Source organism: Rhamphochromis sp. 'chilingali' (genome assembly GCF_963969265.1).
Source record: "Rhamphochromis sp. 'chilingali' genome assembly, chromosome: 1".
Classification (NCBI taxonomy): Eukaryota; Metazoa; Chordata; class Actinopteri; order Cichliformes; family Cichlidae; genus Rhamphochromis; species Rhamphochromis sp. 'chilingali'.
In genome coordinates this window covers 46,096,460-46,120,093 of record NC_137929.1, presented here as the reverse complement: position 1 = coordinate 46,120,093, position 23,634 = coordinate 46,096,460, and the positions used below count along the sequence as shown (strand labels likewise).

Genomic DNA, 23,634 nt, shown 5'->3' with positions numbered 1-23,634 from the left:
GAAGAAACTCTGGGTTCAGTATCTTGCCCAAGGATGCTTTGGCATGCAGACTGTAGCAGCCAAGGATCGAACCACCAACCTGCCTATGACCTGCACCGTCTCCTCAGTCACAGCCACTCCATGATAGTTAAAACCTCAGTATCCAGTGCCACTAACACTAGAAACGCCAAACGGGTTGCTTTAAAAATCATCCGACTTTGGTAAATTGAAACTGTGTCAATTCATATTTCATGGCTTTTTCCTAAAATGGGCTTATTCATTATTAGTCTTTTGTTATGAAGGCTGATATAAGATGAACCAGAGCTAGCTAGTTGTGATGAATATGTAGGGGACTGTAGTTTAATAAAGATGAATAAAAACTGCAGGGCGAGTCATGGGTGGCAGCAGGGGGAAGCGCAGCTGAACAAAGTCCGGAGTTTAGAGAACTTCAAGCAAATGGAGCAGCAAGCTCTGAGATCAGTTTTAAACTTATGGCTGTGAATTATTCAGTCTGTTTCACAGGAAGTGACTGTTTTGTTTTGTTTGTTTTAAATATAAATATCCTTGTTTAAGCACAACTGATACCACCTTGAATCTTTCCGTAATGTTCCTCCACATTAAGTTATTTCAATGAGTAACTGTACTGTTTGTTTTACCCTTTATGCAGGTAAAATATCTTAGAAAATATAATGAAATTAAATTAATAAAAACCCCTAAAACGTATATTCTAAATTTGTCTAATCTTACAGTGAGGAAAAGAATTAGATACTGTGTCTGTTAAAGCAAAGTTGCAGCCTCCAGGGCTGGAAAGTTGAGACATGCCAAAACCGGCAGTTCCTCTAGTGGCCACTTGAGGCCAGCTCCCGAAAATCATCTCCACTGACTCCTTTGTTAGAGTTAACAGCTTTATAGCAGAAGTAAATGTGTTTGCAGCCTGGTAACCACTTCATTTTTTTGCTCTGCCATTTAAGTTTTATTTTACGGGCGACCGTGGCTCAGGGGGTTGGGAATCGCATCTGTAACTGGAAGGTCGCCGGTTCGATCCCTGGGCTCTCTGTCCTGGTCGTTGTGTCCTTGGGCAAGACACTTTACCCTACTTGCCTACTGGTGTTGGCCAGAGGGGCCGATGGCGCGATATGGCAGCTTCGCTTCTGTCAGTCTGCCCCAGGGCAGCTGTGGCTACAACCGTAGCTGCTTCCACCAGTGAGTGAATGAATAGTGGCATTGTAAAGCGCTTTGGGTGCCTTGAAAAGCGCTATATAAATCCAATCCATTATTATTATTATTATTATTATTATTATTATTATTATTGAGGTTGGAGGCTGTTCATTATTAGGGACGCGGCCTGTTTTATTCTTGCCGTTCACATTTCCCTCGTCTGTTTCACAAACACAATCATTTGTCTCTGTCTTGCCCCTCGTTGCCATCTTTGTCTCTCTCTGGTTAGAATCTCAGGTTTGCTTTTACTTTGCTTGGCTTTAACCAAAACAGGTGTTGCCAAAACTTGTAAAAGAAAACTGAAGACTGGCTGGTTGATTGCAGTTTATGAACTGAACATGTGAACTGTGCAAATTGTTTCCCCCTGCAGGTCCCAGGAGCTCAGGACTTGGTGGATTTCTCTCCAGTTTACCGCTGTCTGCATATCTACACTGTGCTGGTGAGTTCATTTTCTCATTTTCTGTTTTATTTCTTCTGTGCTCTTTTTTTCTTTTGTCTCAAATCAAAGATGCAGAGCTGTTTCTTTCCTCCATCCATGAGCGCTTCAGTTTTCCAGCTTAAGTGAAGCCGCAACTCCTTTCTGATCAGCTCGTAAAGGTGTATCTGCCTGTATTTCCTGTGCATGTGATTGACTGAAGTAACAATGTTGTTTGTTGCATCCTTTGTACTGACTTTGTTCTGCCTACATCAGGGCTGGGTGATTTATGGTATTAGCTTTATGAAAACAAGATGCTTTGCTGCTCTGCTTTGGTTACAAAGTTCACTCCTTTCCTTTGGAGCGCTGGGCTCACGTTGTTCCCTAAAAGCTTAAATCTACTAGCTGTTTAGTTCAGCTCGAGCTGAGATGACTAAAAGGAAGCTTTTGGTCCACAGCGTCCACATAAAGGAGGTCAAACCTACACAGGTTCTGCAGATGAAGCTCGAGAAGGATTATTAACAGCTGCCTTTGACTCCAGAGTGTCAGTGCCATGTGACAGTCAGCTTTGACTCTGTCACCAGAGGCAGACCAGCAGTGCTTGGCCTCATGAGATCGGGGCTGAATTTTCTCCTTTTTTTCCTACCCTGTGTCCAGCTCATCATATTGTGCAAAAGTATTAAACCTACTTTCATTTCTTTATATTTTACACCACTGACTGAAGCATAGCTCCAAAACATGATAGAGCCTCCAAATATCATGTTTGGCTCATTTATTTCTCATTCATGAGATGTGATTGTTGACATCGTTCAGCCCTGCTCAGTGGTTTGCAGCAGCATCCTCTTCATCGCCTACAACAGCCAGCGATAATGAGGAGGCCCGCTTCTTTTGCTTAAATGTCAGAATCTGCTTGTGCCCAGCTCTGAGGGTGACCTGGCACAGAGGGGGTAAACGACTTCGGTACGACGGGGCCTCCAGCTCGAGCCTGGCTTCGCTCCAACCAGACTGCAGAGAGAACTCGCGTGTCTCGTCTCACTTAGAGTGAAAGTGACATGGGTGGAGGTGCCACGAATGGGTTAGCTGTGCATTAGGGTTCTCTGTGTGAGTGTGCGTTTGTTTGCATTTGTGAGTTTGTAGGACTTTGTAGGGGACGTTATCAGGCCAGCACAGCCAGAGGGTCGGGGTATGACAGGGGGACAGGAAGTGCATGACAGGAAGGAGAAAGTGAACGGGCAAAAGAGTGAGGGAGGGAGTAGAAAAGCAAGGCTGAGGTTAAAGAAAGGTTAAGCAGGGCACGATGGTGGAGGAGAAACAAAGAGAGAGAGGTTACAGAAGGTTTAGACAGGTGACGACGTGGGTGAAGAAAGTATAAACACACAAACACTTTATTTTCTGGCTTTAAATGTTTGTGTGAAGCTGAACGGTTTCCCTCATTTAACTTAAAACACTGCATGTCCCCTTAAAGAAAAGATTACAGTTCTAAAAACTTGGTTTTTTAGGGCCCTTTTAAGGAAAAACCTGCAGCAGAAGGAAAGAAGGAAAGGTCATGAAAAAATTTATAAAATATATAATGTAGCACAATAGCGAAGCCAAGTGGACTGCTGCAGGGTTTTTTTACTCTACATACATTTTTAAAATGTATATGTATACAGACTGGTTCGTGTATTTTGAGCTGGATAGGTCCATAAATCTGTCATTTATTTTTTGTTGCAGGGCTGTATAAACATAATTAGCAATTTATTTTTTTTTCGATCGTCACGTTAAATCACATCACCCATCAGTGGCTGCCCGAGCCACCGTGTAGGACAGATTTGTGTGTTTTGGCCCTGGTGTGTATATGACAAGGTTAGGAAAAGTGTATTTGCATGAAGTGCTGTACTACCGATCTACAGTTTCTGTAATGATGTAACCACATGTGGAAAAAATATGAATAACTGTGTATAAAGTAAAAATGAAAGATATCAGTGACCCAGTGAAGAATGAGCTAGGTGTAAGAACCACTCATGTATGGCACCGAGCTGAGCTTTCCAAGTGGTGGTGGGGGGGGGGGGATTAAGAGATTAAGATTAAATAGCTGGGGTCAGCCATGCAAATCAAGGAACAGTCCACAAGAGAGATGAAGAAGAGAGTGCTGGCAGGGTGGAATGGGTAGAGAAGAGTGTAAGGGGTGATTTGCTGCTATTTTTTACAGGATGGTATCATCGTTCCTGCTGTGATGTATGATTTGGAGACTGTGGCACTGGCAAAAAGATGAGAGGTCAAGATGCCAAGATCTTCACTCCGAGTGAACAGAATGAACAAGACATGAGTACAACTGAAGGACAACTTGATGGATTTGGAGACGGAGTTAGAGAGGCAGAAGGATGATGTATATATTGGAAGATGGAGAAAGTACAGCACATGTAGGAAGTATAGGTAAATAAAGTTTCAAAAAATACAACAAAATAAATAATGGTAGAATAGTACAATAAAGTGGATCTGTGGCATAAATAGCTCAATAAATTCCCCAAACCAAAATAAAATATACTGCTTCTAGAGGGAGTGGTCAGCATCTGATTGGTTGAATCAAGTAACAGGTGAGGTGTTATTGGTCCGTGGGGAGGGAGGAGAACTACCATATGGTGATCTTTCTCATCTTACTGACCCCTTAAAGCTGAACTGAACCCTTAATGATGTGGAAGAGGCAATCAGAGAGGAAGGTTATGAGAAGAGCGGGGGTCACAGGAAGGGAAGAAGGGAGCATTGAGATGTGGAGGCTAAGCAGGAGGAGTGAAAAGTGGAAGGAAATAAGAATTTTCCACAAATCTCAGTCATTAGAGCCTCAGCAGCACTTGAACCAGCCCTGCTGTATGTTGCTGAGGCCTCAATCAGCTGATTGGAGATAAGCTGTTGCAGAGAGTAGGGAGCAGAGGGAGGTCACGGGGAGGTTAAAAGGGCAAAAACAGGAAGACGAGGGTGAAAATGCAGCGAGACGAGAGAGGGGAGGATGGATGAGAGAGGAGGAATGAAGCACTCGAGATGAAGGAGAAAGGGGGGAGGAAAGGAGCACGCTGCTGCTCGGGAAGGTGTTGAAAGGATTGACCCCTGAACCTTTGGGGTCACACACTCTTAGTCATTTATGTTCCCCCTCCTTCTCCTCCTGCTGCTGCTGCTGCCATTTGAGATTTTGTTTGCGTTTCTATTAAAATGCAGAAAGGACACAAGATTAAACAGACACACTCGAACTGTTTTGTGTGTTAAAATAAGCTGTGCTGCGGCGCTTTGAATGACAAGCTGTCGGGTGGAGATGTGGATTTAATATCAGAAAATAAAACCCCACACACACACACACACACACACACACACACACACACACACACACACACAGTCTGATTGTTAAATGTTTGAGAATGTCTTGTACTTCCACAGGCACACGCTTGTAGCACTTTCATTTATTTTTGTAGCAAACCTGGACGTAGAATCCCATTTGCAATCAAGACCAACCCCCCCCCCCGTCCACTCTTCTCCCCGCTTTCCCTTTTCCACCTTTAAGGCCCACAATTTTCCACCCGCTGTGGAGCAGCGGCGAGCCCGAACAATACTCCTTTGTTACACTCGCACACGTACCGCACGTTGACAAATGTGGGCAGAGCTGCGATGGATGTAAACACGGGCCTAAAGCCCAGCGTGTCGGGCAGAGACGAGGGGAAGGAGAGGCGAGGTGAGCGGCGGTAGCAGCCAGTCCATCAAACCGGTCAGACTGGGAACTCTGAGCTACAGCACGACAGCTGGAACAAAGCAGCTGCTCTAACAGATCCTTGAGTCTTTTAAAAAAAACATTTTTTTAGAGAGCATTAACATATACAGGCAATTCGTCTAGTACGTCTTTTATTTTGAAAGTTCCCTTGCTTCTAACCAACTACTTCTGCTCCTTCTCAGCTTGTTTTTCTTAAATAAAGTAAAAATAGTCGAGCATCCCTTTTCCAACTAGGAAAAACATGTAGCTGCTTGGAGATTGAAGCATTTTTTTCTGGACTTTTTAGCCTTTATTTTGACAGGACAGTTCTGAGTTGACAGGAAAGCTGTTGCACGCATCAAAACATCCAGGCCTCTGCAATAGCCTCACAGCATTTGGGTCACATGCTCAGCCCTACTACCTACGCTGGTGCCACCAGATAGTTGTGGAGGTTGAGCATGCAACGTCTTCAACCTCTGAGCGCCGATTGGCAATCACACAGGTCACACGGTGGAAGTTAGCCTCTCTCCAACAATTGCGGTCCGACTCGGTCACTCTCACAGATTGCTGAAGCTTCATTACCTTCTTTCTTACCCCTCCGGTTTGGAAAAACCTGCCAGAGATGTAAAGTTGCAAAATCGTTCTTCTTTACCTTTCTTAAAGGGAGACAGGGGCGTAGAGGGCAATGTGTGATAAGAGCTATACATTTGCTAAATGAATTTTTTTTGTATTGAATATGATATAAAACTAGTGACTGAGACTAGAAATCAAACAGTGTTTTCAAAGACTTAAAAAGAAATGAAAAGTCTATTTCATGTAAACACTCTTATTGTTGGATGCTTATAATAAACATGGGCTGAAGTTTCAAATAAAGGGGTCAGGTGATGGGATGTTGGGCTATAGTGGAGGAAAATGTCTATAAAGAGATCAAAAAGGTGAAAAAAGACTGACTTCTTGACCTTTAGCAAGCAGATGTGTTTACTTCAGTAAAGGTGGAACACTTATGCTCAGTCACGCTCACTCCAGTGGGAGACTGTAGTCGTTTATTTAAGAGGGGAACCGGCTTGTTATACTGTTTTGTTGTAATTACACTGCTGATTGGCGGATGTGCATATAAAACAAAGATTCACATAATGAAGTTGGTGTGTGAACAGGTACATTCTCAGTATGGTCATCTCAGACAGTATGGAGCGCAGGAGTAGACAAGCCCCACCCACCAGTTCCTCACACCCTATGTTTGTGTGGGGCAGCCAATCAGAAGAAAGCTGGTGCCATGAACATAAATAGTCTGTGAGCAGTTACTAGAAACATTTGTCTTTCTTTGTTAGCAGGTTTTTGTCGGGTTCATGTTGTTGTAATTTATTCACGTCTGATCCTCGTGCTGTCTGATCCGTTCTTTCTTTGATTCTCTGCTGGCTCCGCCTGCTGGTGTTCTTCTCTCTTTCAGCTCCTCTCTGTTTCGTTTATCTCTCCTCACCTTCTCTGGTGATGTTATATTGTCGCACAAACACTCGTGCTGATCTCAGCCCGTGTTTCTCACCCCGTGCTCACGCTCTCTCAGGGACAGCGAGCGCTGTATAATGCAGAGTTCACAGCGGTTTGATGCCTCTCATTTGTTGAATACACATTGTTCCACTGAGGGTCAAACTGGGAATTAAAAAACAGTTTTGTCACCTCCAAACAAGCTCAACCTAGTTCTGACACACTACCAGGGAGAGCTGTATTTCTACCATTCACCACATTGTTTTGTTGGTATCTTTGTTTTCAAAGGGCACAGTTTAATCAAGGGAACGACTAAAGAGTGTAGCTGAGCATGATGCCAAAATCCACATACAGCACTTTAGATCTTAATTTTTTTTAACAAATACTTTTTTGTTGATATTCTTTTTTTCTTTATTTAAGTTTTGAAAAGGAGCGCGGACAGATAAAGCATGAAGGACAAGGTTGTTTGCAAACCTTAGAAATACAAAAGGGCAACAGACGGAGAGCGAGAAAGGAAACTGTCCTTTATGGCTCAGAGACACTAGAGTCAAAATATGACGCCCATCGTATTATATTCATATTTGGCGACTGATCGCAGGTAATTGTGGCGACCATTTTAATTGCTACTTTTAAGGCAGTGGCACATCCAATCAGAAACTAACAGCAGACTGACTCTTGTCGCCATTTCATTGCCGTCATGATGCACTGAAATCGGATTGAAGGTGGCAGTTGTTGCAGCCGTTTCAAAGATGATGAGATCACAACTAATGTGGCTGCAGCATTAGAGAATTGGTTAAAGTATAACGTTGGAAGCTAATCATGGTATTGATTATTAAATTCCAATCTCTTTAAATAACTGAGGCAATGGACTGCAGGGAACATGAACATAAATGTAATTTCTGAATGTACAAATTTCATATTTCTCAAAAGAAACTGTACCGTGAGGAGGGACGCCTTCAACATCGTTTGTCTGATCCCAGATGGAGGGCTAGCATGAACACAGCACACACTCGGTCTGTGTTTTCTGGGACCAGGTGATTGGCAGTGGGGTTAGGCCTCGAGGACTGGAGTTGTTCCAGGGTATCCAATAGATGCTCTGTGGCATTTGGGTCGGTGCTGACCGAGCTGTTTTACGATGGAGCATATTATACTGCCTGGTGATGCTGTTGCTTTTTGTCATGAGCATATCAAAGTGACTTCTACTTGAATGCTGGCACCCTATGTTCCCAACAGAGCAGTTGTGTTGTCATAATTAAAGACAAAGTGTATTCATTTATTTTTGAAGCTGTCAAATGTCAAAGTTGGTAAAACAGTGGTGTTTTTGTGTTTGTGGTGTATTTTTATTCCTGTATCTGACCTCCTACAACAGCAACGTCAGCTGGGTAGATATACGTGCGCTGGTCTGGTCAGTAGCTCAGGGAGCTTGTCATGTTATCTGCCCACTCCTGGGCCTTTATCTCTGAGCTCACCGGTTACTGTGGGATCTGGATACGTGTGTGTGTGAGAGAAAGAGAGAGAGAGACTTGTGGTCTATCTTAGCACAACAGAGATAAGGGCGAGAGAGCTTCAGTGTAATGGGAGGAACAGATACGAGATGGTCAAGTTTAGACAGCCGATTCTGTGTCTCTTGCGTGGGTACGTTTTAGTTTGATGTCTGAGCGGTGACGCTAGCCAGCCATCAAAGGCAGCTTCCCTATCTCCCTCTTACTCACGTATGCACTAACATGACCTTCTCCATCCTCGTGTGGGTCTACCCTTTTGATTTTGTACCTCATTACATGAGTTCTTCCCCTGTTGTCTACCAACCTCGATTAACCTGAAACACTGGGTTGTATGCTTGTGTTGTTGGCGCTTCACAGGCTGTACTTGCAGTCCATCCCTGCAGCCGGTCTTACCTCCAGTTTGTGTTTTTAGGGTTTGCGTGATGTGTTTGAGAACTACTACAGAAAGCAAAGGAGGAAACAGGCCCGTCTCGTACTGCAGCCCCACTCTAACATGGTATGACTCCGCACCCTCACTTTGTGTGTTATTCGATGCACTGTTATGTCCACACACTCCTAACTACACTGACTCCACCCTAGCCCTGCACACACACACACTCTCAAGCTGTTTGAACAGCCAAGGCCTCAGTCACACAGGCCTAGACTGGCTAGTGACCCCTGGCAACCACCGATGTATACCCCGACATGTTGGCCTGTGGTGGCTGGCTTTCTACTGGTAAAAAAAAAAAAAAAAAAGGTATATGGTGCTGCAAAGGAAACCTTCTCATGATTGTTTTGGACACCTTAAAATTGGGCTTAAGGTAGAAAGATCACAGAAACACGATAAACTGAGGACTGATGAGTTTGTTTAGTGTTGAGAACAAAAGGCAAATACTCGCCCAACGAAATGAAACTGCAGAAAGTGCAACACAAACCAGAAACTGAGAACATTCACCTTCAAAGTAAAGCTTTTGCCTTACTGCTACAACCGGAGTGTTTCAAGATTTGCAGCTTTTATTTTGAAGGCGAACATTAAATACACTGAAATTAAATGTAATTACCCTCCTGTTGCAGGACTCTATTATAAAGCCTGCACCCTTTATCCTGTAAACAAGCAGATAAACAGTGGTTGGACAAAATTGTTATGATGAAAAATACGACAACCTCACATAGAATTACAGTCAATGTCTCTGCCACTTGAAAATGATGAACAGATGTTGCTAATGCATAAAACAAAGAATTTAGATGCATATATTTGAGTAATCTGGTATAAGTTTGTTTCCTGTTATTCTGATATTTGTATATTTTCACATTATTAGTAACTCCCTGTTTCTCCCTCTGTTTGGCCTTTGTGTTGTTATTTATTTCTAGCATGAAACTCTGGAGGGATACCGGCGGTACTTCAATCAGATTGTTGGGTAAGTTCGTCCGCCCGCTTTTATTTATTTCCTACTCCTTGAAGTTTTTCTAATTTCCTTCTTTAATTTCACCCTAATTGAAAGTGAACTTTTGCCAAAAGGTCAGAATGAAAACGTCTGTTTAGAAATAGTTGTAAATATTTTCAAAATGGCTCATAACAGATTTCCACCGACCGACCATCCGCCCGCTCATTGTGAGATTTCTGTGTACCTTGGCAGAGGCGGAGGAACGTTTGAGTGAAAGCAAACATTCAGCATTTAACAGCACCTCATTTCATTTCTTCTGAGTGACTTGTGACCATTTGACATCTTTTCATCTCCCTCCTCTCCTGCTGTTATTCCTGCCCCCCTTTTTTCCCCACTCACACCCCATCCTCCACCTTTTCTTTACTGTCCTCTCATCCGTCACTCCGTCCCACTTCTATGTTGCGTCTACACACACGTCCGCTCGTTCTCCCTCACATGCACGCAGCAGTGAGGATTGATAGTGTGTGTGTGATGGCGGTTGGCGTGTTGCTGTTATTCCTTCTGTCTGTCTTGCTGGAGCAGACGCTTCTATAAACACTGGACATCAGCTCAGACTCATGCACTCACCCTCAGGTCTGTTATTCCCATCTGAAGTGCTGGAAAGTGCCATCCTTTGTCTGTTATCCACTAGTGCTTCTTCATCCATGTCTCCCACCCTAATATTCTTTCATCTGCGCTCTCTGTTGACATTAAACACTTCAAAATAACTCCAACTAAGGCTTCCTTTAATATCTGCATTTATTTTTTTTATGTAATAGTTGTGCATGCCCACAAAACCAGAGTTATTATATATGTTTAATTAGTAACTGTGCGTGTTTATATGAGGAAACTTATGGGGGCTGAAACTGCCAAAATAACAACAACAAAAAAGATTAAATGGATGCATTAAATGACATCAAAATTTATTTTTAAAAATCTTCATCACGCCATGTTTGTCTTCCAACTTACTAACTGAAGATTTCTCACAATATAAATGGCTGCCTCCAGGAGACACTCATTAGAGAGCTGAGGCGCTCGGCTCATCCATTTGAAAATGATACCGTTCACTGATGAGCCAACAGCTTTACAACTGTACAGCAGAATACCCTCCAGTGCTACTCACGTTCATGTGTCACCAAACTTTCATAATTGGACTCCATGATGGTCCTCAAGTCATTGAGTGGGATCTGTGCAGGTCACTGATGAACTTCAGACTTGGCAGGTTCTCTTCACAGATTCAAACAGGTTCAAACTGAGCATGTGTGTTAGATGTGGAGACACCATAGCAAATGTTAAGCGACCTGCAACCTTATTCAGTATGAACAGTTTGGCCCTGGGTTAATGTTAGTCTGCAGAGATAGATGCTTGGAGAAAGTTGTCCATAGGACGGGATAAAAAAATCTAATATGTAAGTTGGATTGACCTAATAATTGCGTGTCTAAATCAGGTTAAATCACTTTCATGGATGTGGTACATTTAAAATCAGAATTTGTACCAAAGTGTTTTCTGGTTGATGCTTTTAAAGCATAAATCCAACATATATGTAAATCAAATGAAAAGCAAAGCTTCTCAAATGTGAAGCTGTTCTGTATCAACATATCAACAATTTTTTAAGTTACAGTTATTCTTTCTCAATGAGTTGGATTTGTAGGGAAATTTGTGCTTTGTTCCACTGTGGTACAAACAGGTAGAAGATGCTGCTTGGTCTTCCATAAAAAAAGTGCACAAATCTTTTAGTTTCTTACATGAAGAAAAAGCTGGAAAAAGTAAAAATCTGTTGAAGAGTGAATCTCATCATATTTATTCCCTTCAGTAATAGCAAAGAGAAAAGTAACCATGCATAGCCGGGCCACTGATCCGACCGCAGTGCGGCTCATTGTGGCCTGGCAATGCTCGGTGGGCACTGGTTTGAGTTAGACGTGTTGTGAGTGGATGTAAACCAAAGTCACTTTGCAGGCGATTTGATCCGTTTCACACAGGCATCATTTCAAGACAGCAGCACAACGTGTGACTGACGGGTTTGTTGCTGTGCTCAGATATCAGCATCCTCGCACGCCTGGCTGTCATTTGCACTTGCAAATGATTTTAAATCAGAGAAACATGGCAGCTCTTCTGGAAAAGTTATCAGAATTGACTCGAACCATCCCAAAGTACTCTCAGGGTGAAAATAAGCCACACAAGTGTTTGTCTTTTATTTCAGATTGGGGATATCTCTGAACAGTCCCTTCCTCTGCAGTCCAGAAACATGTTTTCATTTGCGTTCCTATTGCCTAATTATTTTTAATTCACTTTGCAGCTGATTTTAAGGATTGTTTTCCACAAAAACATCTTGTAGAAAAAAAATGGATCATAAAGAGAAAGATGAACCAAAGAAAACCATTTGTCATAGAAAAGATCAGCAGCTTTATTTTTATGAAAACCAGATTTCACATTTCTCTGTTTGACATGATGGAAAATACAGTTATTGTCAAGAGCAGCAGATGGATTAATAAAGTGAAACCTAATCTAGATCCTGGTCTTTTAACTGCTTCGCTTATGTGAAAGTATTTCTAACCTTGGTCCGGAAAACATGACAGTACTGTTATATTTGCAAGAGGCAGTATTAGAATCAGTATCCCTTGATCCTCCAAGACTTTCTTACCAACGAGTCTGAGTACAGCTAACACACAGCTGGACTTGTTGCCATCTCCCACAAGTAGTTTTTTTTCTTGCTTTCTTCTTTATCTTTGTTGTCTTCTTGGCCTTTTTTTCTTCTTCATCTGCTTAGTCTCCAGCTGCTTAACTCGTCCTTGTCTTGTTTCTTTTTTTTTTTCTTTTCATCTTTTTCCGTCGTCGTTGTCTTCGCCGTCTACAGGATAACCTAGAACACAGTGTGCTGCCGTATTCCATCCGAAGAGAATCGCTGTATACCTTATCAAAAGAAACTAGTACTAGAATTTCATTATGAGTTTTATGAGACGCAGCATCTTGACCAGGCTGAACATGTTTCATGTTTAGTCTTCTTTATAAAGACGTTGTTCTCAATAGTAACAAGTCAACTTCTTTTAACTGTCATATTTGATTTGCCGCAACAAAATCTGTAAGAAATGGCACGTAAACATTAGTGGCATCTCCTGTTAGCTGCTTCAGTGTTTTGCCAGTTGCATGTTTCCACTGGTTTTCAGGTCTAGTTGAACAGAAGGAAAGTAGCTCCTGAAAAAAGGGATTAGAACAACGGAAGGTTTTGTATCACTGGCTTTGATTTGTGACATTGCTGCTAAGATTTTAGGTGTTTGTTTTTTTTTGTTTTTTGTGGTGTGTAGGGGACTAAACAGAAAGCACAATTCAGTTCTGTAACATTCAAGAGGAGGCAGACTTCTCTACAGCACATATATCAGAAACTGGGCAGCCAACTCCAGAGCAGTCTAAAGGATAAATGTCACTGCAGCTCAGTATTCTGCCAAATATGTGAATCTGATTTATGGGTGGACTGTCCCTTTAAATCTGTTTGTATATCCTTTCGAAAGTGCACCTAAGACAAATCCAATTTGAATCCAGGAAAGACTCCTACTCAAATATTTTTCAAGTTATATCTCATTTATTTAATTTGTACAAAATCTGAAGTGTAACAAGGACAATTTGCTGTTGCGCTGGAGGTTTCAGGCCAAGCTATTTCTTGGATAGTAATGGTAGAAACACTCTGGCACCTAACCTCCTGGTTTTTGTGCATATTGAACTGTAATATAACATGCAAATTAGTGCGCTTCAGTGAGCTAGGTGGATTTGGACATAGCCCGGCACTCAGTATTTATGCAAAGCTAAGCTAACCATGTCCTGGCTCCAGCAGGAGTGGTATTGTTCTCCTCCTCTTACTTTTGGCAGGAGCGTGATTAGGTATATTTACCAAACTGCCTAAGTAATTCCATCTGTCTCTCTGTTCTCCTCGCTTGCAGCTTCTTTGTTGTGGAGGATCACGTCCTGCACACCACACAGGGTTTGGTCAACAGAGCATACGTAGAGGAGCTCTGGGAGTTGGCGCTGTCCAAAATAGTCGCTGCCCTGAGGACGCACTCTGTGAGGCGAATCACACACACTCATTAAATACGAAATGCATGTTTCCACAAAAGTCTGAAATGACACAGACACACCCCTCCCTCCTGTTTCCTTAGTCATACTGTGACGACCCTGACCTGGTGCTGGATCTGAAGAACCTCATTGTCCTGTTTGCTGATACTCTGCAGGTATGTGTGTGATTAATTCCTAATATTTCACTTCGAAAGGAAGGAAATCCTCTCGTTCCCTTTTGCATCACGCTATATGAAATGCTGTTGTGTTTTTGTACTTCTTGTTCAGTTATCTTGGCACATGTCTCCTAAGATATTTGACCCCAGAGGCCCGTGATTCTTGTTCAAAGCATGTTTTGTAGTTTTTACAAAACAGACTGCTGCCAGCCTCTTAAAAAAAAAAAAAAAGAGAGACTTTCTGTCTTAATTCGTCCATTTTTAGAAATGGACCTTAATCATGTGCTGTCAGTTTGCGCTCCATCCATTTATTTTCTGGCTGTATTTATGAACTAGCCTGGATGGATTGAGTGTGATGTATGAGAGGATGAAGGGGAGATAGAGGGGATGTGGGTGAAAACCGGATGGGAGAAACATTCAGAGAAGAGTGAGGCACATTAAAGGCGGGGAATGATGAATGTGTGGTTCGATGTCCAAAAGTCATTCATGTACAGAGATGAAGTGCTGCTGAATGGCTAAATTTCTACTCATTGTTTATGTTTGAGGGCGTTTCTGTTTTATTTTATTATTATTTTTTGGAATTCTTCTGTATTTCTTCCAGCAGAGAGGAAACTATACCTTGGGTTTTCTTTATACCACACTCTCAGTCTTATGTTGAAGGCATGTTGTTTTCCAACCTCATTTTAATTGGTCCTTCCATCAGTCTTTATTTTGACATTTCAGACATTTGATGCAAAATATTGTTTTGAAAAATCAAATAATTATGTGTTTAATCTCATCCACCTGTATCAACTTAGTCCTCCTAGAGCGAAGTCTTGTCAGACAGCAGCCCTGTTAGCCAGCTATGTGCTGTCACAATCTTCCCAGGAACATGTCCCAGTAAAAACACCCCAAGGTCAGATCGCTCAATGCTCAGAGAAACTGCAAAAAACCCAAGAGCTGCAGCTTAGACTTTACGAGCCTCAGTTAGCTCATAACAGCGCAGTTACAAAAAGACTAAACAAGTATGGCCTGCTTAGAAGGTTTGCCAGAACAAAGCCACTTCCCTCTGAAAAGAACGTGACAGCACAGCTTAAGTTTGCAAAGTTGCATCTTAGCAAACCACATGTGCCACATCTGGAGAAACCCAAACACAGCATATCAGCATAAACACCTCATACCAGCTGTCAAGCACAGTGGTGGAGGCATGAATATTTGGGCTCGTCTGTCTGCTCCAATCTCCGTGGAAATATCCTTGGACAAGATACTAACCCCAAAATTGCTCTCCGATGCATCAGGGTATGAATGTGTGTGAACGTTAGATAGAAGCACTTATGTTAAAACAACATAGTGTGTAAATGGGTGTGAGTGAGTGAATGAGGCAAGTTGTGTTAACCATTTGAGTGCTCAGAGCAGAAAAGTGCCATATAAGAACCAGACCATTTACCATGGTTTCACATGCAGCTGCTCTTCTTTCCCTTCTGCAGGGTTATGGTTTCCCTGTGTCTCAGCTGTTTGACATGCTGCTGGAGATGAGGGAGCAGTACGGAGAAATCTTACTCAAGAGATGGAATGTCACCTTCAGGTAGCGAACGTTTTGTTTCCACGCTCTCCTGATAGCTGTTTTTCAGTAGCTGGGTTCTAAATACTCCAGTGTGTGCCGCACTGACCTTCACCTCTCTAACGATACGGTCATGAAGCTCATACACACACACATATTTGTGCAGCAGCGCATGTCTGTGGGAAACGTCCTGGTTTTGAAGTTTTACAACCAGCCAGAGGGAGGAAGTGTTTTAAACCAACGTCCGGAACATTCTCTGCCCTTCAATGGGTACTACCCCCTACAAAACTCTGAGTGTGAGAGTGCGTGTTTGTATTCGGGCTAAACGTGCCATTGTTTCAGCACCGCTTTTGTCCAATGACACCAGTGGGACTTGCAGCAGTGAGAACGGACAAACAAACACACACTCCCTCTCTCCTTCCTCCATCTTTCTCTTTCACACACACACACACACATCGTGGAAGCCACAGGAATTTTGTGTTGTATTGTTGGGGAGAGGGAGAGAGCGCGCTCCGGTTCACGGCCTCTCCATGGAACGCTGGAACGTCCGAACTCTGGAGTGCCAAAAAGACGCGGGGGTGGTGAAAGAGGGCAGGGTGGTAAGAAAACCTCAAGAATTAAAACGACCCCCAATGGGATGATTGTTTATATGTATCCTCTGTGGGTGTGGGTGTGTGTTGACCTCTTTGGAGAAGATGGGAAGTTATTTACCTTTGATTTATTTGTTTCTTTGCCCTCTGCAGGCAGGTGATAGACCAGGACAACTACAGTCCAATCCCAGTCTCAACGGAGGAGGAGTACAGACAATACACTTCCCAGTGTCCCTTTCAAGACCCCGAACTGGAAAAGGTAGAGAACATAGACGATATAAAAGTGTGCAAAAAGAGTTTTATACCCTGAAAAGTGCTGCATGTTGCTTCTTGCAGTCATGTCAGTTTAATTTCTTCCATGCAAAAGCTTCTTCCCTTTAGGAACTCTCAAGAAAAAACTACCTCTATGCTTGAACTTGCTCAAGTTAGCTTTTGTGCAGTATGTGAATTAAAGTTTGAGTAAAATCTCACTTAATCTCTTATTTTTCGCCCCATTTCCTCCAGCTTCCCTTCCCAAAGAAGCTTCCCTTCTCAGAGTTTGTGCCAAAAGTCTACTGCCAGCTAAAAGAGTTCATCTACGCTTGTCTGAAATACTCTGAGGACCTTCATCTCAGGTACATGCGCTGCATGCATACACTCCTCTGCCACTGACAGTCCTGGTGTCAGAGTTTAGTGCTTTTGATTTTACAGATGCTTCTATAAGCAGCATGGAAACACTGATTAAGGACAGCCAGCTGAAGGTGAATAGATTTGTTCTGTTCACCTTGAATCTGATTTTTCTGTGGGCAGCAAACAGTGAAACGCATTCAGTGACAGTCGTGGTTTACAAGATTCAGAAAGGATTGTAGCTCCAGATATGAGTCACTTCAATAAATCTGTCTTGGTACACATTTAAATGTACATTACTGTGCAAAAGTCTTGCGCACGTCTCAATTGTATATATTTGAGAAGAGCTTGAAAGTCAATATTTAGTACGGCCACCTTTTATTCTTCAATAAAGCCTGAACTCTCTTAGCTTTCTTGTGATGTCTTTAAGTATTTCTCCAGACTACTTGAAGGATATTCAAAGTTCTTCTTTGGATGTTGGCTGACTTTTGGTCTGTTCTTTGTGTACTTTACTTTATTGTACTTTATTGAGCCCCGTGGGGAAATTGCTCTCTGCATTTAACCCATTCACTTAGTGAAGCAGTGGGCAGCCATTGGGCGCCCGGGGAGCAGTGTGTAGGGACGGTACCTTGCTCAGGGGTACCTCAGGGTAGCTGTTAAGGGGAATCGAACCCCCGACCTTCCGATCATGGGGCAACCACTCTACCTACTGAGCTGTCAAGATGATCCCACATTGCTTCAATAATGTTGACCCAAGTTTGAATTCATCCCTCTGTAAGACCTGTTGCCACTAATGTTCTTGTGTAATTTGGCATAGTGCAGCCGTTTTCCCCTGTTTGGCACAAAATAAAGAAATGAGGTGTTGTTCAAGACTTTTGCGCACAGTATTGTCTAATAGATCTGATGCTATAATGAAGCTTCGCAAAAGGAAAGGAAATACAAATGAAATAGATAAATATGCAGGTGTCTGTGTTAAACCTCAGGCTCACAGCATTTTCATATCCACTAGTTACGCTCTGATCATCTCCCACATCATTCCAAATAGTTATACATTCCTGGTAGCACAAAAGAAGAAGAATTTGTCTTATCAAATTATGTCTTTTATGATTCATTTAAATAGTTTACTCCCCACATTATTCACTCTGTAAGAGAAGCTCAAAAGATATATGGAAAAATAGACGGAAGCTGTTCAGTCGCTAAGGTCTCATTTGAGCTTGATTCAGACTTGAGACGAATAGAAACAAACAGAATGCAAGGACACCCCCCCCCCCCCCCCCCCCCCCCCCCCATTGCTCTTTGCTGTGGTTTATTTTGTTCCCTGGGGGCAATCACATTTAGGTTTTCCACTTCTTTTTACATTCACTCACGTCTGTTCTGATCGTTTCAAAAATCTCACCCCAGGAATTTTGTGAGTCCTTATATTGATGCTATGATTCTTATCCTCATGTTGAGGAGATGATTGTTATTCTCTGACTGAAAAATTCCAAAACTCTGGGGAAAAAGTAGTCGGGATTGTTGGGAGCTGCGTCGACCCAAGTTGTAGTTACATTTCTATGAAGATGCAGCTTATAGCCCAGTGTTTCAGGGGAGATCGTGGTGACAGCGTAGCTACTGTGCAAATTTCCTGCTGAAGCATAAATGTCCAGAAACTCATCACTTCACCTACAAAATGTCGTCTCTCATCACCTCACAAAAATCATTTACAATAAAAGATTTAGATGAGAGCTGATTGTATTAGCTGTCTTTAGTAATAACAAAATCTGCATTTGCAATGACTGCACACTGATGCGGACTCATCAGTCTCTACCATTTCGTTGGGTAACTATCTTTAGTCTGTGGTACTTATAAAAAATTGTTCAAAAGTCATTGAAATGGGCTTTTGTGTGAGCAATTATTCATATTCATATTTTTTTTTTATTCAGGCAAATATTTTCACCAGGTCAGGATCAATTGTTGCAGCTCAAACGATTCAGATTGACCACAAACTTCAACGCCTGCACACCTTCTCCCATTCATTCTCACTGACACGCGCACACATTCAGCAGACAGCAGACGCCGTTTGGTTGATTGGTTCTTTCCATTCTGACCAGGGGTTTTTGTCTCATTAGATCTGGCTCAAGTGGGATACAGCATGCGCACACACACACACACACACACACACACACACACACACACACACACACACAACTCTGCAATCAAATGCAGCTTCTGTTCTGAAAAGGTTAAATGGTAAGCGTGTGTGTGGGTTATGGTTGATGGAAGAATTAAGTAAAACAATGCAGCTACTTTTCTACTGAGAAGATGAGCAATCAGGAAACAACTTCCGCTGTCCAGAGGGATTCAGCAGGCCTGGGCCTCAGCCAGACGCACACACACAAGCGCACACACAAACACACACACACACAACAAATTTCCCGCTTAATGTAAAAGCTAAAGATCCTCACTTTGAGCTTGAAAAAGCAGAACAAAGAACTGAACATTCACTTCCAGAATAGCACGGACTCTGGGTCCTTCAGTTTGAAACACATTATTAGAGTCATGTTCAGATTTGCGTTGTGCGTTCCAAATGAATAACATTTTTTACTTGTACCTGTAACTCTGAGTCATATAGCTTTAATATTTTTGTGCTCTTGTCCGCTTCTGTAGACGAAGCTCTACGAATGTTTAGTGGCTCCTTGTGCGTATGTGTGCATCAGTTGATTCTCCCTGGAGGCTGGGAATTGGGGAGGTGCCATTGATCCGTGACCGGGGGAAAAAGGAGACGGCGGCAGGAGCAGGGATGATTGGGGATGGGGAAAAAGAAAAAAGAAAGTCCAAGGCATCTAATTAAAGTCATCGGTTTAGAAAAGCAGAACAGTTGTGTGTTTGTGTTAGAGACAGTTTAGTCACCATCTTTGCCACAGATCTGTGTGAAAATGAATCAATCTGAAGAAGCCTGTGTCTCTGGCACTTTCTAGAGCATATGAACTCTCTGAAATGCTAAAAATTGAAAGCATGAGCAGAATTCACTGGAGCACAAATAGTAGAAGTAGTAGTCTTCTGTATTTGTTGAGGACTCATTCCTACAAATACAGTCTGCTTTGGTCAGATTTATTGGACAGTGGAAACGATTCTGTGTGCGCGTCTGGACTCTTGTGTCTGAACCTGTCAAAATGTTCCCGACAGATGTTTTTCAAGTAAAAGTTTCTTTCTGGTCTCTTGCTGACCAGACAGCACTAATTGCTCTTCTCAATCAGAGTAATGACTCCACTGTTTGACCTGGCTGGATTTTTTTTTTTATGGCCATGCACACCCTGCTATCTGGTTACTGCAGTGGCATGCCTTCCTGCCTGTTTCAAACAGACATATACATGGATACACAGATCCGGAAGCAGACGGGATGATGGTGCAGGACTTTGGTCACTGATCCCAAGCACCCCCCACACTCCGACCTCTGACCGTAACCTCTGTTCACTTTTATAATTTGGTGGAAAGTGGGTACACTTGCATGCATATGCGCAAGTGTACTTTAGTGCCTCCATGTGTGCTTGTCTTCTCCTGTTGTTCTAGACTTGTGTGTTTCAGGCAAGCTGCCATAGTAGCTATAAGGATGACATTTTTAGCCTTGGGGTTGATAAAGCCACCACTTTGGTCCAAGTTCAAATATCGAAACATTTACCCAATAGCTCTGCATTTCCGCACAATAGACTTTAAATAAAAACTGGATCTACCCACTGTGATGTTACTCACTATTATGGAAACTACCTCTTTTAAGCTACAATTTGAACATTTTGCCAATCACCATCATTTTTTTTCATGTTTTATAAAACCTGGAGGTGACAACTGAGCTATACTGACTGTTCTGACTAACAAATTGAGGTCACGACATACTTATTTGACTTGCATGGGAACCATTACCTACTAGTTCAAAAATCTATACATTCCAGGAATTCAAACATGTTCATGTGCTGTGAAAAAGTATTTACCCCTGAATATATATATATATATATATATATATATATATATATATATATATATATATATATATATATAGATATAGTTGAACAGTTGTGAACCTTCCCAGGAGTGAATGGGCTTCGAAAATTACTCCAAGAAAACATTGACGACTTATCCAGGACGTTGTAAAAGAAAACAAAAAAACAGTGCACATTAGTACATTGAAATAGTTAAGCAAAAATGGCATCCATGGAAGAGTTTCAAGGACAACCCCACTGTCAAACCAAAATAATACAAAGGTTCATCTCACATTTGCCAAAAACAAATCTTGATGATTCCCCAAGATGGAAAATATGTTGCCTACTGTTCGAAAGCCACAGCTGTTATGGACCAGTCAGCTCTCTATAAGCCCTGGCTGATATGGTCAAACTTATCGGTGTGTTAGGTGTGGAAATATATCGGTGGTTTCAAATTGATATCTACTAAAAATCTCTGTTTGAATCTCAGTGACCTTGACCTTAAGGTCAGTTCACTTGTCATTTGAAAATCTTGTGTATGCAATTACTCGAGAAGGAAGTCACTTAGGATACCATCTGGTAGGAGGGTGAGGAGTCCTAGTTGCTGTTGCCAGTATTTTGCAGAGTTTTCTAGCACTGTTGACTTTAGAACTAACTAGTAAATCGTAACTACTCAATCTGCGTTATCAAAGCATTTAGTAAAAGACAAACCTGCCTTTCCAATAACTCAAATACAGACTGACGTCGTACTGGTGCTGATTTTCAAGCTCTTGCATCACCTTCTCCCCAGTTCGTCATATCTTCCATCCCACATCTGCAGCATCTGTTCACTGCAGCATTCATTAAAAAAAAAATGATGGTCTTAGCTCTGTCACTATTCTTTTTTGTTACTTTCTGTCTTCCCAGCTGTTGTCTGTGTTTAAGAGATCTTAAGTTGGAAAGCACTTTCTCTGGCATTACTCTGTATTTTTTCACGTATCAGTGGACTTGCATGCACAAGACAATTATATTCGTGTTCAAAGATAAGTATGATAAGCTCTAAGAACTAATTTATTTGGAGCAGCTGTACTTTTAGGTGTAGTTCTGCAAGTTATTAATAATCCCATTTATCAGTTTATCCAAAGTTCTTCTCGTTCACTATTCGATATGAGTTCATTATGCCTGTTCAGGTAATATCAGGTGCAAAGAGGCTTTTTTTTTTTTGTCTGGATGTCTGTCAAACTCAAAAAACACTTTGGATTGAACATGTCGGACCCTTGGATGATACGTGTATTAGAGATGGACCGATCCGATATTACGTATCGGTATCGGTCCGATACTGACCTAAATTACTGGATCGGATATCGGAGAAAAATAAAAAATGTAATCCGATCCATTAAATATCACGAAAACACCTCACAAAACTTGCAACACGCCGTAACTCACCTCAGAACGTTAGCACGTCGGAGCAGTATGCATCACGTGATAGAGCAGCTGTGGCATGCGGGACCTGTCGGTGGTCTGGATAGCATGTGGAGCTTCGCTAGCAACCCGGCATTTCATCTCCGACAAAGTTATCCCCGAGAGAAGTAAAGCAAGTGTGTAAGTCCATCTCTGAATGTTTGTAAAGCATTCCTGTGTTAAGCTTAACAAGCGACTGCCTCTCCTGCTGCTACTTCAATCATGAAACTGCTTAACGATCAGCTGATCGGCTTTTCTGTCGCGAGTCCGTCTCTCTTGCTTGTTTTTGGCCCACTTTGCACCAGAAAGAGGAAACCAGCGGCTGAACAACAGCAGCACGTTTAAGCTTGATCAGCTGTTGTTAGAATTTATTTAATATTACTTTCTACACCAGGATCTTTTTCTACGTAGCTGACGGCTGGTAACTGTGCAGGGGTGGATCTAGCAAAGTTTAGCCAGGGGGGCCGATAGGGCATTAACAGGGAAAAGGGGGCACAAAGACATACTTTTCTTTCTTATTCTCATTTAAAATGTCGAGCTTTTAATAAATAATTATCTGACACCCAAAGTTTTAATTTGATGCAAAATGAGTAGAAGTCCATTACTGTATATAGTGACTATTAAGTCTAATATATATATACCCTAGTAAGCTATAGTACTTTTTACTTTGGGAAGGTACCATCTGTGCAGTCTGCAATTTTGTTGAAGAAAGATGTTGAATCTATTTAATATTTCTTGAAAAATAATTGATTTCTCTGCATTTTTTTCACACTGCATCAAATTAAGGTTGATTATGTCGATTAAGCATCATGAGGTGGAGCGTGAGGGGTGGTTCCCTATTTTTTATTTATTTATCTTTGTTGTTGCTGGGAGTTGGAACCCTATTAGTTAGGTTGCTTAATATTTACGCTAAGTACTCTTTAAAATACCAGAATAGGGAGGATGGTGTAGGTTTAAGTTTATTAGATTGATCAGTATTGCTGAACTATGAAATTTTGTTTTTGCATACAGGTATAACAGAATAGCTTTAGTGTAGTTGTTGTTTTAAACTTGAGTATGAACTTATACAAAATGCAGCAAGATATTTAAAAAACAGTTTTGTTGATTAAAAAACACTATATCGGATTCATATCGGTATCGGCAGATATCCAAATTTATGATATCGGTATCGGACATAAAAAAGTGGTATCGTGCCATCTCTAACGTGTATAGGAGGCTGTTGTTTGAACTATTGCAGTACTACCTCAGAAATTCTATTATTTATATTCAGTTTGGAAATGATTGTATAGTCTATCGTGCCAAGGTAGCTAAAGCAGACAACTAAGACATAATTATAGGCCTGACGAAGACCTGAGTGTTGGACTGGCAGGAGCCTGAGTGATGAAGGCTGTGCAAGTTTGTGACGTTTTTGGAGGAGAAGAAGATGAGGTGATGTTGGCATGAAAATATGTGCGAAAGACATCAACCTGTAGCCTAGAGGTAGATCAGCGGGAGCTGTTAGCCAGAGGATGGTGGAGCTCATGATGAACCAGTTGGAGAACAGTCTGGAAGGTGAAAATGAATCTGCTGCC

The 23,634-nt window shown here is 41.9% G+C and overlaps 1 protein-coding gene across 2 annotated transcripts in view; it reads left to right on the top strand.

Annotated features, from left to right (window-relative positions):
* exoc6b (exocyst complex component 6B) overlaps window positions 1-23,634 on the top strand; it is a 132,101-nt gene that overhangs the window by 43,070 nt on the left and 65,397 nt on the right. For both annotated transcript variants that reach the window (XM_080891102.1, XM_080891103.1), the window contains exons 8-15: window positions 1,568-1,636; window positions 8,724-8,807; window positions 9,662-9,708; window positions 13,647-13,767; window positions 13,863-13,934; window positions 15,401-15,498; window positions 16,218-16,323; window positions 16,569-16,678. In XM_080891102.1, the coding sequence (XP_080747228.1) occupies window positions 1,568-1,636; window positions 8,724-8,807; window positions 9,662-9,708; window positions 13,647-13,767; window positions 13,863-13,934; window positions 15,401-15,498; window positions 16,218-16,323; window positions 16,569-16,678 (707 nt within the window). The remainder of the gene's footprint in view (window positions 1-1,567; window positions 1,637-8,723; window positions 8,808-9,661; window positions 9,709-13,646; window positions 13,768-13,862; window positions 13,935-15,400; window positions 15,499-16,217; window positions 16,324-16,568; window positions 16,679-23,634) is intronic.